Genomic DNA, 17,845 nt, shown 5'->3' on the forward strand with positions numbered 1-17,845 from the left:
GGCAGATTGATCATTAATCATTTTAATCCCATGGTTTCACTACAAAAAGCATGGTTATAGTAAAACACTATTTAAATCTGGTGTTAGTGTGGTTTTACTACAATTTCCAGACCAGAGGAAAAATACACCTGCATACACCCAACTTACTCTCATATTAATGAAGAATCAAAGGGATAGTTACTGGAAGGTACTGTAAGATAACATAGCTACAAGTCACCTTTGTTTGAAAGATGTTCAGAATGAGCCAGAAAGCACATCTTTTGGTTATATTGACCTTCTTCTTCTTGTGCTGTTGGCCTTTGACCTCAAGCCAGGTCAAGAAAGGAGGTCAGGTCAATTCACATGGGGATGTAGAAGAGCAAAACACAGCATTGACGGACTTTCTTCTGTCTTGTTCTCATCTGCCCATCCGGTTAGATTAGTTAAACATGAAAAATGCTGTTTCATACTTAGACAGACTATGTAGTTTATTTCTTTCCTGTACACTGGAGATGCAAATTGTAGGAAAATGACCATGGCACACTAAATAAGAGGGAAAATTCAGTTTATTGCTGGATTATGTTTAGATCGTATGGAAATGTGACTAAACAGGAACAAATAGTGACATATGACATGCAGCCTGTTGAAAACCCATTTCTTATACATAAAATAAGACCACAAAATGGCCTTACTTTGTCAAAATTGCACATACAGCACCAGTAACATGTATCATCAAACCTGCAAATGTGTCTATGGTTTCCTTTACACTGAGATCAGTAACACATACATTTGGCTACCAAATTAGTGATCAGAGCAGAGAGCAGTTTTAAGGATTCCAACCAAGTTTATAACATTAGCAGAGATTCAAAAGAATAGAAAGACAGTCCACAGACTGCTAAAGTTGAAACAAACACAGGCTCAGATTAGTGTGTATGAGGCTTTCAGAATGCCAGTGATATTTTAAACTGCATTTGTTATTATAAAAGCGGCATTTTTTTTATTGACATTTTATTGACAGCCAGGTTGGATATTAATAACAGCATAATGTCAGACATATTATTATATTTATATATTTGATGCCATATATTAAAGTTGCAATGAACGGAAATAGTGACAGATCACTTAATTTGTATTGTGATGTACATCCGAATGAAATGGATAATCGAAAAAGAAAAGAATGAGTCGTTCACAAGAAGATCTATAACATATATTTATAACACAAATAGGGTGAATTTAGATGGGGTGAGTTCTCAGAATCTACTTAAACTTAAACAGACTCTGATAGGAATTAAGCACAAGCAGTGTAATATTTTGTGTAAGCTTTGTCTATTTTGAGAGGTCACATACAATGCTAAACATCGCTCACTGATATGAATTGGTCAGTGATGTTAGGATATTTATATTAATCGCCAATGATATTAATCCGCCCAATACTATTCTCATAAACATAAATAATAATAAATGACAATAACATAAATTTGATTTTTTATTACAGTTTTAACACTGAATTCACAAATATATCCCAATTGATTGCATCAGTATATTTTAATCTCTCTGGTGTGTGTATGTTGTATTTATGATTGTTTTGTGTGTGCTATTATGAATCCATGTGTCTGTCTGCTCATTCTACAGTAAGTGTAGCAGAGCACAGCGCCTCCCCGAGTACATTAGTGGCTTTGCAGGAATACAGGCCGCTGTGGTGGAGAGAGATGTTCTCTAGGGTGAGTGTACAGCTGCCATTCTCCTCATAGTCCACCGTCACACACCCGTCCTGCAACTCCAGCAGCTCACCATCCCTCATCCACACCACCTCAGGGTCAGGGTAACCTGAAACACAAAGAGAAGAAGCCCTGACTTCATGAGAGACTGGCTCTGAAGTCTGTGGAGAAGGTCACTGACATCCATCGGTGTGTCCTAACCTGTGATGAGACAGGAGAGTTGGGCGCTGGAGCCCTGTGGGACGGTCAGGTCAGACGGAGTCTTGCTGAACTCAGGTTTACACTGAAGCTTCAGCTCCAGAGATTGCATTGCTTTATCTGTCTCTATAACACATAAAATAACAAGAAACTGAACTGTAAAATAATTTATCACTGCAATAAAAAGAGCATTTAACATCTTCAGTGAGACACAGTTGGCAGAGATGTCAAGTCACAAATGCTGCTGACATTGTGCGTTATGGTATTTTACACTTGTTTCTGAAGCACACTGATTTTTTGTTCATGTTTAATTTCTTTCTCACCATCTACAGGGCTCAAGCTTGCAGAAGCCTCTGGTTTAGACAAGATAGCCATCCTCTTCAGAGCCAGCAAAGCTTTGCCTGTTTTCTAAAAACAGAGAAACAAAATGATAACGAAAGAACAGAAGTCCAATTCACTAACGGATGACTCTTATGAGTCAGTTGTTTAAAATAAATGAATTGATCAAAAAGACTGATGAGCACCCTGATCTGTTTGAGACATTCTAGAAAATGTTTGTGACTGTACACATAAGCATTGAAATATCATTTTTCCACCCATCCCATTTTTCCCTTCACCCAAAAATTAAGATTCTGTCATCATCTTCTGAACATAAAAGAAGATATTTTGAAGAATATGGGTAACCAAACAGTTGATTCCGTAGTATTTTTCCATAGCCGTTAAAAAAAAGGATGCCAATGGAGTATAGGCTTTACTGACTGCATTTGTGGGAAACAGTTATCGACAGCCCATCTGCTAATTTTAAACATGTTTGCTCTTTTTAGACTGATGTCTGATGTCAAATCGCTGTCCCTTCAAATTGTGTCCTTTTCAAGGGTATAGGGGCGATTTCGGACATAGCCTATGATTGACTGTCGCACAACTCTGAACGAATTCAATGACGTGGTGAAGGCTGTAATGTGATTACAGAAACTTTTAAAGTGCTTATAACTCACTTACTTGCCTGGGTGTTGTTCATATAACATCACGCAGTTAGCAAACCAAATGTAAAAGAAGTTAACTTCGTGATAAGGTTACCTTCCACTTCTGCCTGGTCAGAAATTTCTTCATCTTGTTTTTGTTAAGGTTTTTGGTGGCGCTGCTGGTGTTGTCTACACACGTATATGCCAACCAGGCATGAGCCATGGCATCTTCACATGACATCCTACGCCTGTCAAGAGGGTTCAACGCTCAGTTATGAATCTGTGTGGTGGACGCATCTGTATGATGTGTGTAAGGTGTGTAAGGGAAGTGAAGGATCATAATAAAGCACCTGACATCTTTGCTGAGCAGAGAGCTAATGAAATCCTTTGCCAGGTCTGTGATCTCTTCAAAGCTCTCCTCATCAAACTCCCACTTCGCTGCTGTCACGAGAGCCAGAGTCTCTGTGTCACTTTCACCCTGGAATGGAGATTCACCGCTCAACCTACAAGAGGACCAAATCAGAATCGGATTAAATGTAATGGCATGATTCACCAGAAGGGGGCAACAAGCGCTTAAGTGACTGCCAGTGTTTGAGCTCACAGGATGTAGCAGATGACACCAATGCTCCACATGTCAGTGGCCGGACCGACAGCCTCAAAGTTGATGACTTCTGGAGCAACAAATTCTGGAGTGCCATGCATCACTTTCAGAGGTGTGTTGGGATCTAATGTACATAACAAACATACAGTGTTATATACATATATGTGTAGTTTTTTATCAGTATTTTGAATTTGCTTTTTTGTATTTTTTTTATTTTCAGTTTTTAGTAATTTTATGTGATTCCCCCCCCCCTTTTATTAGTTTTTTAAGTATGAAAAATAAAAAAATATTTATTCCATTTTTAGTTTTTATTTATTTGTTATTTTAATTTCAACTTAAACTCATTTCAGTTAGTTGTCAAGGTAAATTATTAAGTTTTTTTTCTTCTGATATTTTATTTTATTTTAGCTTTATTTTAATTAACAAAACTGTTTACAATATTTTAGTTTGGAAACGATAATAACCATGCAAACATTTCACTCATAGATCCCTTGTAAAAAGTACTGTGTATCAGCAACATTGTACTTCACTATATACCATAGTACTGAAAGATTACCATATAAATATTTGCTTGTGTTATATTTAGAGGGTACTACGAAGTAGTACTGGTATTGTCATCATTCATTTCCAAATAAAACATGCTATTAAATGATATGTCTAGATATGTTCGAAATGTAAAATCAATGTCATTTAGTTCTAATTTAACTAAATGTCGGTATAGCTAATATTATTATTTATTATAGATTATTTTATATTTTTACTTATATTAACAATATTTAAGTGGGATATTAAGTGGGACAATTTATATATTTTATTATATATTTTACTTTTTGTTATTTTATTACACAATTTTATTACAACATGTGTTGTCGTGTTGACAGTATCATCAGTACATTCGTACCTAGCTTGCTAGCGAGTCCAAAGTCAATGATTTTGATCTGAAACCCGGTTCTGTCCACACAGACGATGTTCTCAGGCTTGAGGTCCAGGTGGATGATGTTTTGCTGGTGCATATACTGAATCCCCTCCAGAATCTGACGCATGTAGCCCACACTAGACACTTCTGTGTGCTCGAAACTATCATCCACAATACGCTCAAACAGCTCCCCACCAGCAACACTGCACATACAGACACAGATTCAGCTGTTAGGTGCCAAAAATACTATAGTGATGATCGAACTGTTGTCGCTATTGAAGTTAATGCATTGACCCTGTTGGCATTTCTCATTTCTGTATATTGTTTTAAAAACATTGCATTCTTCAAAACACCAGCATGCAAGATACTCACTATTCCATCACCATGACCATCTCTGCCTTGTTATCATATGCGGCGAGACACTGCACCAGTTTTGGATGGTGTAAGAAGTTCATTAGCTCGATTTCTTTCCTCGCGGCTTCTCTCTCCTTTGTCCGACGACCTTTGTAGAACTTTCCAGCGCATACACGTCCTGTCTCCTTATGGGTCATCCGAAACACCTGGCCAAACTTCCCTCTGGGGAAGTTTAAGAATTGGAGTATGAAATCATTGTTTCTCTATATCCTAACTTCCCATTTATCCAGTTCTTGAGAATTAGATAAGAGAATTAGATATTTTGCCTTAAATCAGTGTTTTCTGGGCTCAGTTCAGGAAAACATGTTTTTTCATGCTTAACTCTATGAATTACACTCTAACTTAACCCTGCTTATTTTTCTTTTCGAGTCAGCGTCTTTGTGTAAACATAATTTATCTAGGCATATTTCTGGGAATCAACGTCAAGTGTCTGGGTTGTTTTCTCTTTTTGATGCGAGTAAGCCTGTAGGAACATGTATGCACTCAGGAGATTTGTCCTGTGAACGAGAGCTATGAGGCCCTGCTGAATGTGTGCGTTTTTTAAGGATACTTACACTCCTAGTTTTTCCAGGACATTATAGTGGTCAGAAAGTTTATTCTCAGTGTTGATGGTGACATTCACATACTCCACTGGTTTCTCGTCACAGGGCTCTGCTTTGAAAGACAACATGCTTTCATTCACCATGGGACCTCAACTCAAAGCCTCAACCCTTAGATTGCAGCTTCTTCGGTAATGACTTTAAATGCATTCTTCCTGTTTACAATCTGGTTACTGGACCTTGTTCCCATAAATTGTGAGAAAATATTAGCTTAAAATTACAAGCCAGTAAGGGTTGATTCGGCATAAAAGATACATTAAGACCACTAAAAGTCATCAACTTTTATAACGTTTCAGAAAAACCTCACCTGGGTTGTCCATCCTGATTGGCTGGGACTCTTGGCTCGGTTCGCTGACACCCACAGCGTTATAGGCCCTGACCCGAAAGCAGTATTCTCCCTGAGGCTGGAGTCCTGAGGTCACCCTGAGTGAGGTGCTCTTGCACTGGCCCGTGAGCTCTTTCCAGTGGTCAGTCTCACCAGGGATTTCACGAACCTCCACCACGTATCCCGTCACAGCACTGCCACCATCGTAAGACGGCCCAGACCAGGACAAAACCAGAGAATGAGGGGAGAGAACGCACGCCAAGGGACAGGAGGCAGGAGGCTGTGGCAGGTCTGGATAAAATGCACATAAATACAAATCACTTCATCAAATGTTTGTACCATTTTCTATGAAAATTTAAAGTGAGATTTTGATAAGGTAAATGTACTTTTTAGGCTTGAATATATCTGGCATATTATAGTACGGTTACTCAATTTGACATGAACAAGATGTCTTTATATAAAAAAGTCAAAGTAAAAAAAATATCCAAAGCTAAAAAGTGAAGTTTAGATATAAACAATATTTTAAAATTGCTTTGTTGATAAAAGTTTAATCCATTACATAACTTTTTACTTTTTAATGATATTATTTTATTATCGTATTGTTTCATACAGTCTCTGTATAGTTACACCACCCAGGAATTCTTGTCTTCAAGCCCCTCAAAAATTGAAAAAATATATTTAAATTCAGGAATGAAAAGCATTTTAATCATAGAAAAAATTTCAATAATGTAATTGTTACGATTTTCTGGTCAGTAACCACTACGACGGAGAATTCAGTATTTATATTCTTTAATTAACTGACACTCAGGAGAATACAGGAATAATAAACACTAAACGTGCATGCAACATGCAACGTTAACGCAAGAAAAAACACTGGAGAGTAGTGTTGTCAAAAGTACCGACTTGGGTAACATTTTAAAAATGTGACGCTTTGAGCGCTGTTGTGCGGAATCGTAAACACTTCTGATTGCCCATTGTGCTCACGCGCTCATCAAATATGTCTGTGATTGGTTACAATGACCAGCGCTTCAAAAACATGTAAATATACATCAATAATGCTCTTCACTGAGTGCTTACACAGATACAAAAGGGAACGTTTGAAAGCAAGCGTCTATCAGCGGACCAGTGTTTACGATTCCGCTCAACAACGCTCAAAGCGTCACATTTTTTACATTTCAGTACCCTTGTCACCCAAGTCGGTCATTTTGACAACACTACCGGGGAGACATATGGGCTTAAATACACAGGGAGAAATGAGGTAACTAAATGAACAACAGGTGAACTTAATCAGTAACTAAGGGAACAAACTGGCACACACTAGGAAACTAGGGCTGTGTCTGAAATTTCACCCTAAATAGAACACTATTTGAGGGGACATCCATTTGTAGTGGTGTCCGAAACAATAGTGGACATTATCGAGTGCACTCATTCAATCCCACAATGCACCGCAATAACGAGTGTACAACCGATGTAAGCTCAACCATAGATATCATATATAAACGCTAGATGTCTTATGGCGCAGTCACTTTCGGCATCACCGTTCGGCCATCTTGTCACAGGCAGGCTTAATGTAAAGTGAATGATCAGCACGCACACAAATCCTCATATCGCGCTGAAATCTTGACGGATTTACAAACGGTTTGGTTTCTTACAAATGTTATTAACGTGGCTATAATTCCGAATGCTTGAACATGTATGTTATAATTATTCATATGTATGCAGTGTATGTATGCAGTGTCATAACTACATCTCTGACATTTATAACAAACCAAACCGTTTGAAAATCGGTAGAAAATTTAGCAAGTTATGGTTATTTAAAAGTAAATGCACCATTAAACGAGTGAGCGAGCTGCCTGTGGCATGATGGCCGCCATGTGCTGACGTCGACCTCCATTGGCCAGCAGCGCACACGAGACATCTAGCGTTTATATATGATATCTATGAGCTCAACGGCTAGAGAATACCCATAGTGCACTGTGAGAGTCGCATGTCGAATAAATTCCCACATCTGACCAGAAGATGGCGCCCGCAGCTGAATCATCCATCCATTCATTATACAAACTGCTGGTCAACTGTGGCTACAGCGTAATATCATACATGTATAAATTCCTTTTTAATTGATTATTAAATTGTTTAATTAAGGTTTATACATGCTAGTTTCCATGGAAGAGTTCAAGATAAATCTTCTCATTACAACTGGAGCTTCCAGTTTGCTAAGTTTCAAATGATTATTAAACAGCAAGCACAAACTATGCAAAACTATCCAAATTCTCTCACTCCTTTTCATTCACTCCTTCAAGTGAACTATATTAGTGAAGTAATGTAGGGAATAGTGAATGTGGTATGGGGGCGATTTCGAACACAGCATGTATCACCTTACAATGACAGGGCACACAGGCAAACGGGAACAGGGAAAGCAGAACCAAAACAGAGCTTACACGTTACAGTAATAGACTAAAAACTGAGCATCACAACCCTGATAACTACTCAGTGTGGGGGTTGTCTGTCTGACCTTACCAATGACATTCAGGGTCACTGTGTGTTGGGCTGAACTTTTGCGATCTCGCACAAATATTGTGTAACGTCCAGAGTCCTCAGGAAGGGCTTCAGAGATCACCAGAGAACTGCTTTCATCACAGGACTCTATATGAAACCTGGAGCTTTCCACCACCTTCAGAAAGACAGATAATTAAACACCCAAACAGGAGGGCATGCAGTATGAAACGTGTCTGGATTGTGTTGTGTTAGTGTGAGTGCTTGCTTATTTACCTCTTTTTTGTTACAGACCCAGCAAGATGCAACAGGACAGCTGCCTTTGAAGGAACACGACAAACGGGCCGTCTCTCCAACATGCACCTCCAACCGATCGAATGAATCTACAAACTGCACAGGTGCTGTAAACACCAGCCCATAAGAAAGAAAATCAAAAATATCGCAACTGTTTTTCCTAGACAGCAATGAGATTAAATGGAGAGCAAAGGGTGACTTTTGCTTAAGTCTTTTACTTGTCAGATTTTTATATAAAGTTAAAATCCATTGTTATATGCTTATAATTGTCTCATTTGTGTATATTATAATATTCATGATAATGAATATAAATAGTCAAATAAGACAATTCTAAACACAGCCTCATTTGAAAAATATCTATATACAACTGCAATTATTTGTAATATAATTATGCTTATACCATGGTCTGGGTGAATACTCGATTCTGATTGGCTGCAGGGTGTCCGTTAAAAAGTGATAATGGACACCTAGGAAAGTCATTTTGCCTGATGACAGTTCTAAATGATTGCGCTGGCTCAAACTCACTGATCAACTGCTGCGGTCGGGTCGCTGTGGCCACGTTACTCGGCAACGCCTGTATACGGGAGATATTAAATAGTGCGCTCGACTTCACGATTTTACCTCTAAAACACATTAAAGTATTATTAATTGATTAAAATTTCTTTCTAAGTAACCATGGTATAAGCGGGTTAATGCCTCCCCTGCGCATCGGACGGTTCACGCCTCGCCGTCGTCCATTAAAACCCGATAATGGGCACCTCGTCGGGCATTAACCCTTACATATAATGTATTAAAGGAGAACTCTGGTCAATTTTAACATTGAGCTCATTTCTTTGTAAATTTGGAGTGCTGTCAATATAGAGAACAACGACAAAAATCGGTGTTGCCTACACCGTGTTATCCTCTTTTTAAAATTTGCACCCTGTTGACTTCAATGGGGCAAGTTTTAAACCTGCTTTTAGCCTCTTAACATCCTTGCAAATTTTAAAAAGAGGATAATACGGTGTAGGCAACAACACCGATTTTTGTCATTGTTCTCTATATTGACAGCACTCCAAATTTACAAAAAAAATTGTTCTCCTTTAATTTACAAATAATTGTAATGTACATTCACACCATTCTGGCAGAAGTGGCTTTCACTCCAAACATTATTCTAACAGAAAACCAGATGCCACTTTTTTTCACACAATTCAGATATTAAGATTTTATATTATAATCGTTTTTACAGGCGTTTAGCTCTGCCACCATACTGCAATTATTCAAATCAACACTCAAATGAACTTGACTTGCTTGATAAAAGCCTGATCTAACCGCATGGTACCACAGATAGCAGTGTGTTTTACATGAAAGACCTAAAGAAAACATTCATTATTCAGTGCTTCTGTGCATACAAAACAGAAGTACCAAGGAAAATGCTGATAACATGTTGAAGTGATGCTTATAAACTGTCAAATTCCTATTTTTATACCTCAGTCTAAGTATTTGGGATCCTTAAACTGATTATGTCTGTAAGGTATAAATACACAATCTAAGACAAAAGTTGATGTTTAATGGTAGGTTTTATCAAAGAATATTGCTATGCACAACAAGGATTACTGTATTTAAAAAGAATAGTCATTCTTAAGATGAACATTAGTAGCCAGGACACAAAAGACTGTATTCAGCTTCATGTTATTCTGTATACAACATAAACAGCCCCTGGAAGAGCCAGTCGATCAAGAAGTTAAGATCAGCAGAGTGAAACACAGCCACTCAGAGCAAATGACTCCTATTTTGAAGCAGGTCACAGTGGTTACACTTTAACTCGTAATTACAGACAAAAAAAGCTTTAAAAGACATGGTGTTATTAGAATATTAAGAAAAGCAAAGCAGGTGTGGGTGTGGGAGGCTATAAATCAGAATGCCTTTAAGAAATGAGGAAGGAAAGAAAAAAATTCTGAAAATTGTGCCAAAAGTCTGGGATTCAGCTGTTAAGTTATGGTATGAAGAAAAAAGTATAAGAACAAGTAAATCTTTCACCAAGAAGCAAAAAAGATGCAAAAGTAGAACTGAAAATGAAAGACAGACATGTTGATGGTCTTACCTGTACCTGAGCTGCTTCTCCTTTTGACAAGCACCTCTGTAACATGACACAGAGATAACACACAAATATGTAAAGAATCAGGTGTGTGTGCAGGTACTTTTGTGTTAAAGAGCATTGATGGCATAAGCTTTGCCTATCATATAAGGGAGGAGTCAAGTGATGAAGTATGTGTGTCTAAGAAAAATATTCAATTGATTAAAGAGGAAATGCTTTAGATGACAACACCATAAGTATGTTAACCAGTCAGGAAATAGTCCTTTTATATTATCTATTATCCTAACACTATATAGACAGGTTTCATGTTACATTAATTGCATAACTTAACATCAACTAAGAATGAACAATACTTCTACAGCATTTACTAATCTTAGTTAAAGCTCATTTCAACATTTATTTATACATTTAAGTCAAAAGTATTTGTTAACATTAGGTTATGCACTGTGAACTAACATGAACAATGTACAGTTAGATTTTTTACTAACATTAACAGAGCTTAATAAATGTTGTATTAGTGTTGTTAATTGTTGGTTCATGTTAGCTAATGCATTAGTTAATGTTAACAAATGAGACCTAATTGTGAAGTGTAAATATACTGAGCATATAATAATATATGATCTGTATAATAATTAATGGAATAATTGGATTTCTAATGTGATAAATTAAAGTGCTTTTTGAAATCGCTTTAGATGTAGTTTAGGAAGTGATACCACCCTAATGACAATGACATTGAAGCTTCGCAGGAACCAAAAATGTTCCATGGATTAAATGACATGTCCTACACTTTAATCTTTGAGATTAATTCATGGGTAGGGCCATTGTTTGTGACATACCTCTTTTGAGTCCTGGAGAGCTTGTTATAGGACTTCCTGTCTGGGGCGACTGTGGGCCTTTAAAAACACTGATGTCATCTGGGACGTTTTGGCTAGAGTTTAAGACCCCGTTTACAATATCAGGAGTGTGAGGGTGAGAAGAATTAGGATGTGAGTGAGATGTTTGGGTCATCTCGTTATGCATCCCAGCAATTGTTTCATAGTCTACAGTTGATTTGTTAGAATGAGTGAGAGAAAAAAAGAATAATATTAGAAAAGGCAATCAGCATTGATAATCAATCTTCTGTATATGATGTAAACAGAAACACCTGCACACTTCTACCTCTTACAGTGCTGCTGTAGTAATGTTAACTGCCCCCAATCCAGCCCAGCAAACCCATACTTTTAAATAGACATTCAATGCTCTTGTAGAAATATACACTACTACACAGTATACACTTTAGACTAAAGTTGAATATTCTATACATACTTGCCTCTCACACACACTGCTGCACTGCTGGATGTTTTTCCTGCTGTGTTTTCGGCCACACAAGTGTAAGCCCCAGCATCCTCCGGGAGACATTCCTTAACTACCAAACTCACCTCTCTTCCCACAAATGAGGATTTACCAAACAGCACAAACTCACCTAAAACGGTTATGGTACAAATGGACAGACAAAAGAGAAGGGTTGACTTTGTGGCATTAAGAATTGAGTCATCAAAGTTTAAATTTAAATGAAATAAAACATTTCTGTATGCATGTAATTGATATCACTTTCTTGATATTTCATTTTTTAATTTCCTGAACAATTTAAATGTACAATGTCAAGTAAGGAAGAGGAACTTGCATATGAAAACATAATTATCTTCAGTTTAGAGTGTACAGATTCTTACCCAGACTACAGTAGCAAAATCAGTATTAAGAATAAAATAAATAAAATAAAAAAAAAATTGGACTCACCATTATGAAGCCAGGAAACGTTGATTGGCTGGCTCCCTGTGATAGTCCCTTTCAGTTTGATGTCATTTCCTTCATCCACTATACAGTCCTCGAGGGGTTCAGTGAAAAGAGGTGGATCCTGGCCCCTTGTATGGCTGTGTTTACCACTCTCTAGCTTGACAGAGCAAAGAATGAGATTAGTTGCAGATATTTATTATACAACAATAAAGTACAGTTCTCAAATTTGCTCCAACAGCACTGGGACTTTTCACTGTTTGTATCACACTGTCTGAATTTGCGTGTTCCAGTCAGTCTTTTGTTGATTACATCCTTACCAGTAGGGTGCAAGTCTTCATGAGTGAGTCATTATATGATTAATTTAAAGGCACACTATGCAGTTTCCGTTTTTCTCAAACAGTGACCCCTAGAGTCGCTGTGGAGTACTTAACGTATTTAACGTTACTGTCGTAAATACCACTCACGCAGCGCCGTCTCTGCACTCTTCCAACCTCACTTTCTTAGTTTTCTTCGTCGACTCTGCCATGATTCACGTCTGAATTGCGTGCTAGTGTCTTCCATAGAGGCTGCTTCATATGAGTGCCGTAAAGCAAGTCGTGATTCTCGCGATATTTGTCGGGGCTCCACCTCTCAAACCTGCATTGCTGGTTTTGCCAGCGGTGTCCCTCCCTGCTTTGCTATGGGGATGATTCGCCCTACTACGAGTTTGTTTACCATCTAAATGATTTCGAAGCTGTTATATTAAGGTACAAATCTTGCATGTGCCTTTAACTGATTCATTCAAACACACCGATTCATTCAGGTACTTAAAGGGATAGTTCACCAAAAACTGAAAATTCTGTCATCATTTACTCCCCCTCAGGTTGTTCCAAACCTCTATACATTTCTTTGTTCTGTTGAACACAGATGAAGATATTTTGAAGAATGTGGGAAACTGAACAGGTCTGGGGCACCATTGACTTCCATAGTATTTTTTTTCCTACTATGGAAGTCAGTGGTGCCCCAAAAAACGGCCTGGTTACAAACTTTCTTTTAAATATCTTCCTTTTTGTTCAGCAGAACAAAAAAATGTTTACAGGTTTGGAACAACCTGAGGGTGAGTAAATGATGACAGAATTTTCATTTTTGAGTGAACTATCCCTTTAACAATAGGTGTGAAGCGGCTCTGCACAGACCGATCGGTGTATGACTTCGAAGTACAGCGAGAGCAATTAGAAAGCAGACGGCTCCATATGCTTTCGAACTTTGATGTTATACACTGATCGGTCTGTGTAGCTCTGCTTGAAGTTGAACAAACCTCATTTTATGAGTAAAATCATTAAATCATTCACTCAACCGATTCATTCAAAAGCACTAATTCATTGAGGAACGCCACTGCTCTTTGTTGTTTAGAGACTCTGGCTTCATTTGGAAATAATTTGGTTGGTGGAGCAAAAATAGACAAAGTAGCCAATATTGTGTTAAAAATGTAAGTTTCTCAATATAACTTGTTTGAGGTATTGCATAAAAGCAATATCACACTCACAATCGTGCTGTTTGTCTGAATATATCAGGACTCTTGAGTGTGATATTACTTAAAAATAATATGCTTGCACTTCTCTGCTCTTTTCCGTTCCGGCTGCACATTGTTGTCAGCATGTTTTATGCATTACTAATCTGTTGAAATAGGAAAAAATAGGCATTTATTTAGTAATAATTCATTTAATTTGAAGCAGTTATATGCACATGTTAGTTCATGATTTTAATGCCTTAAGCTTGTTATCTTATGCAAGTGAATTTTGTTTAGATTTATACATCATATGAAAGCTGAATAAATAAGCTTTCAATTGATGTATGGTTTGATAGGATAGGACAATATTTGGCAGAGATACAACAATGTGAAAATCTGGAATCTGAGGGTGCAAATAAATCTAAACATTGAGAAAATTGCCTTAAAAGTTGTCCATTTACGTTCGCGATTGTGCTGCATTCACTCACAAAAATAAATGTTTTATATATTTACAGTAGGACATTTACAAAATATCTTCATGGAACATGATCTTTACTTAACCTAATGATTTTTGGCATAAAAGAAAAATTTTGAATGTATTGTTGGCTGTTGCCACAGATATACCCGTGCGACTTATGACACATTTTTACTGCAAAACAAGATCAAAATACTGATTAAGAACATTGTTTTTTGCTGTAATAAACAAGAGCTTAATATTAGACCTGAATCATGTATACTGTATAGTGTTTAACAATAAGTTCACACAGGAAGAAACCAGGCTCGTATAAATGAAGAGATGTGTTTCAGTTAACAGCTGCTGTATCTCTTAACATCCTCGCCATCACACCTTCTGTCTAGAAACAGTGCTTATTTTACATGCCACATAAGAATGGCGAAAAGCAACAGAAACTTTTAATAAAAAATGATCAACAAAAGAACAATATAACTAACAAAATTTGTTGTAACTCAAAAAAACGGGCTAAAATTAGACCAAAGGCTTGAGCTAAAGTGTGATCTCATCTGACACTCCTCCAACAAACTTGTTTCTGTTTAAAATGCCATCACTCAACTTTTGTACAAGGCATTGGGTGGAGCCTTGTATAATACAATTAACCTATCAAAAGTATGTATTTGAACATAGTAACTTTATAATGTGAATGGCCTCTTTTGTATTTTTGTCTTTTTAATGTCATTTAGTCAAGGGACACATAGCATGTAATTTCGATTAAAAGAACTAGTTATTCTAGTCCTCCTGTCTTAACAATGGACCAAACACTTTTGTTCTCACTGACCTGATAGATCACATGGTCTTTTGATCTGGCCTAAAGTAATTCTTGTTTGTTCATGCAAACAAGCATTTTTTACTGGTTGTTATGGGACTGTCGAAAAAATAAAATGGTGACTCCAATTCTGAGAAGAACAAACTGAAATGTTTTTAGTTTCATTCTTAGTACTGTGACTGTCATGTATCAGGTGATAAGATCTAAGAAATAAAAGGAAGGAACTAGTGTTGTAATCATGTTAAAATGCAGTTGAGAAGATAGTAGCAGTACCATCAAACATACAGTACATGTCCCACACAAGCCAGCACATGAAACACAAAACAAAAGCCTGGTGCTCAAATTAGCATGGAAGGAATTTCCTGCCAATAGTGACCTCTTGCCTGGTCAGTAATTTGCATCCTGAGGCAGATCAGATTTGGTGGGGTTCAAAAGTCTGAGACCATTTTAAACCTGGAAATACACAGAACGGTTTAGGAACGTTTATTTTGAAACAGAAGTAAAGTTAGTGTGTGAAATTAAGAAGAAATAAAAAAGAGATTAAAATGTAATTCATGTTGCTACATCTAAATGAACTGGTTTTATGTTTCTTAAATGTTTTATTTAATCTGATTAAATCAACCTGACAAATTAGGTATGGATACTTAATAAGATACCAAAAGTAGTTTATATGGATTAGATCCATGGTTCTCAACCAGGAGGCCGGGGAAAAGTTTGCCACGGCTGGTAAACATCTTTGTGTACTACTACCGTTGGTCTGTGACGATTACATTATAAGTAGGTTATTATAATTTTCTGGTTCATTTTCCGGTTCATCAGACGTTCACAAGTGAAAACATGAACAAACATGAACAAAATGAAGTTGTACTTCTGATGAAACGAGACACTGACACTGTTTTTCATGTTTAATACGGCTTAATGCTTGATTTTAAGCAATCTTTTGTATAAAGTGCTATATAAATAAACGTGACGTGACATTACTAGAGTGCCGAATTGCAGAGCTCGTGCAAACACATCCACGTTGCTATGATCAGATGCTTTATTTAAAAAATGCTTGCTGTTTTATCAATTTTGTTGTGCGTTTATTTTGTTATTGAGAGGAAAGCGCGCTGCACATATTTACATATTCATCTAAGCGTCAGATGATCGCTAATAGTATATCGCTGCTCATGTATTTCGAACTTCGTTAAGCAAAGAACGAAAAAGAACTTTGCGTATATCGACAAACCTTCAACAAACCTCTATTTCCTTCAACTGTTGTTTTGTTAAAGAATGTACAGTTCTCGAAACTTCTGGAATAACAAGAATAATTGTGGTTAATTAATTCCCAGTTTCTGTTAATAAAAATAATTACAGCAGAAAATATCATGGCTTATCTGAGGGGTCTTCAAATATTATTTAGCACAAATCGAAAAGATTGAGAACCACAGGTTTAGATCAAGTAGAAATAGATCCATTAGGGTTTTTTTCTCTCCGGAAAGTGATATTTTGAATTTAAATGTTACACTTAAAATGTTTTGCTGGTAGTCTTTTAATTAAACATTTTTATTAATTTAGAAAAAAAGGCAAAATTGTGCAAAGCATTTCCACTAGTGGTCTCTATAGTGGTTTTGGACCCCACTATACATATCAGAATATCACAAACACTAGATTGTATAGTAACTGGTGGAGTAGAGTACTCTAATAAGTAAATATCTTTATCAGAAGTCAGCCTGGTAGTGAAAAAAACAAAAAATCCTTTCAGGCAGGTATTATGATGTCCTATCTGTCACATAAGAATGTACCAGATCTCCCTGTCTAAATCTGGCTGAATGCAGTTGTGCAGTGAACTCCCAATCACCTGAGATTACAATCCAAATGGAGTGAAAGTGAAAACAAAGTGCCTATCATTCTCAGATGGCTGTTAAAAATATTAACCATGACGAATCTATAGAGGGATTGTCTTAAGAACAATACTTCCTGCAAAGATCACGCATCTAACCACAAATAAAGGTCATGTTAACCTCAACATGTTTTAAAATGCAAATATCCAACCAACTTGCCCAAACCCATACACAGAAACACAAATAGGCTCTCTGGAGTATGCAAATACTGACAGACACACTCACAAACACTTGTGTGCAAATGCAAGATTGAAGGAGTTTGCAGACTTGCCTGTGCTGAGTGTCTCTTCAGGCTTCTTCACGGCTGTGTTGATTGTAGTTATGTGTGTGAGTTGGGACCCTTGTTCACTGGCCGCCTTTGACTGGGAGCCTGACAGCTGTATCCTGAAAGTGGACACATAACGTGTCTTCCCATCAGTGATACTCATTTCTCCTCTCAGAATAAACCCGTTTCATAAAATCCAAGTCATTTCCCAGCTTTCTTATCAAACGTCTCGCATTTTCCTGTGTCTGTTACACACACACATGTCCTCTGACCTGTGTTGTTCTCTGCGTTCTTTCTTCAGTTTCTGACTCCTCCCCACCACTGAAGCCTCATTCATTCGTTCTGCAGGAGATTTTCCTCTTGCTGGGTTAGACTCAGCACCTCCTCTCAGACCTCACCCGCAACTCTCACACCATTTCACCATATGTTTTTAACACAGTTTCTTTTCACACACTGTGGCTATGGTAAGAGAAAGAGAGAGAGAAACAGAGAGGGTGATAAGAGAGAACATGTTATGTTCATTAATACTTTGGAAAAGTAGACTATATTGTGTCATGTCAGTGATGTTTATTTAAATCT

General features: G+C 37.2%; 1 protein-coding gene and 1 long non-coding RNA gene across 7 annotated transcripts in view; one reads left to right on the forward strand and one right to left on the reverse strand.

The window, feature by feature from the left end:
* mylk5 (myosin, light chain kinase 5) lies at positions 1–17,594 on the reverse strand. 6 transcript variants are annotated; one of them, XM_081385153.1, is made up of 17 exons: positions 17,273–17,575; positions 12,353–12,502; positions 11,886–12,038; positions 11,413–11,616; positions 10,589–10,618; positions 8,482–8,606; positions 8,230–8,383; positions 5,695–6,003; positions 5,343–5,439; positions 4,747–4,950; positions 4,360–4,577; positions 3,459–3,582; positions 3,208–3,360; positions 2,973–3,105; positions 2,219–2,303; positions 1,899–2,021; positions 1–1,806 (listed from the first exon to the last, which is right to left on the reverse strand). In XM_081385153.1, the coding sequence occupies exons 1-17, from the start codon at positions 17,427–17,429 to the stop codon at positions 1,601–1,603; spliced, it is 2,625 nt and encodes an 874-aa protein (XP_081241279.1). In that variant the 5' UTR covers positions 17,430–17,575; the 3' UTR covers positions 1–1,600. The 6 variants fall into 6 exon arrangements, with proteins under 6 accessions (XP_081241279.1, XP_081241278.1, XP_081241277.1 ...); XM_081385152.1 differs by having other exon boundaries at positions 5,343–5,442; XM_081385151.1 differs by having other exon boundaries at positions 10,583–10,618.
* Positions 3,252–17,845, forward strand: part of LOC308702387 — a 26,887-nt gene continuing 12,293 nt past the window's right edge. Inside the window, exons 1-4 of the long non-coding RNA XR_014031591.1 lie at positions 3,252–3,570; positions 5,436–5,518; positions 5,684–6,001; positions 8,498–8,603. This is a non-coding gene — a long non-coding RNA (uncharacterized lncRNA). The remainder of the gene's footprint in view (positions 3,571–5,435; positions 5,519–5,683; positions 6,002–8,497; positions 8,604–17,845) is intronic.

The sequence above is a fragment of the Scardinius erythrophthalmus genome, assembly GCF_964197995.2.
Source record: "Scardinius erythrophthalmus genome assembly, chromosome: 1".
Classification (NCBI taxonomy): Eukaryota; Metazoa; Chordata; class Actinopteri; order Cypriniformes; family Leuciscidae; genus Scardinius; species Scardinius erythrophthalmus.

What these genes read in the sequence shown, in the direction of transcription:
- mylk5 (XM_081385150.1), bottom strand. Translation starts at nt 17,429, where the DNA reads ATGAGTATCACTGATGGGAAGACACGTTATGTGTCCACTTTCAGGATA. An exon ending in ATGGTCATGGTGATGGAATA is followed by an intron (nt 4,578 to 4,746) that starts GTGAGTATCTTG and finishes CTGTATGTGCAG; the next exon opens with TGTTGCTGGTGGGGAGCTGT. An exon ending in TGGACTCGCTAGCAAGCTAG is followed by an intron (nt 3,583 to 4,359) that starts GTACGAATGTAC and finishes TATGTACATTAG; the next exon opens with ATCCCAACACACCTCTGAAA.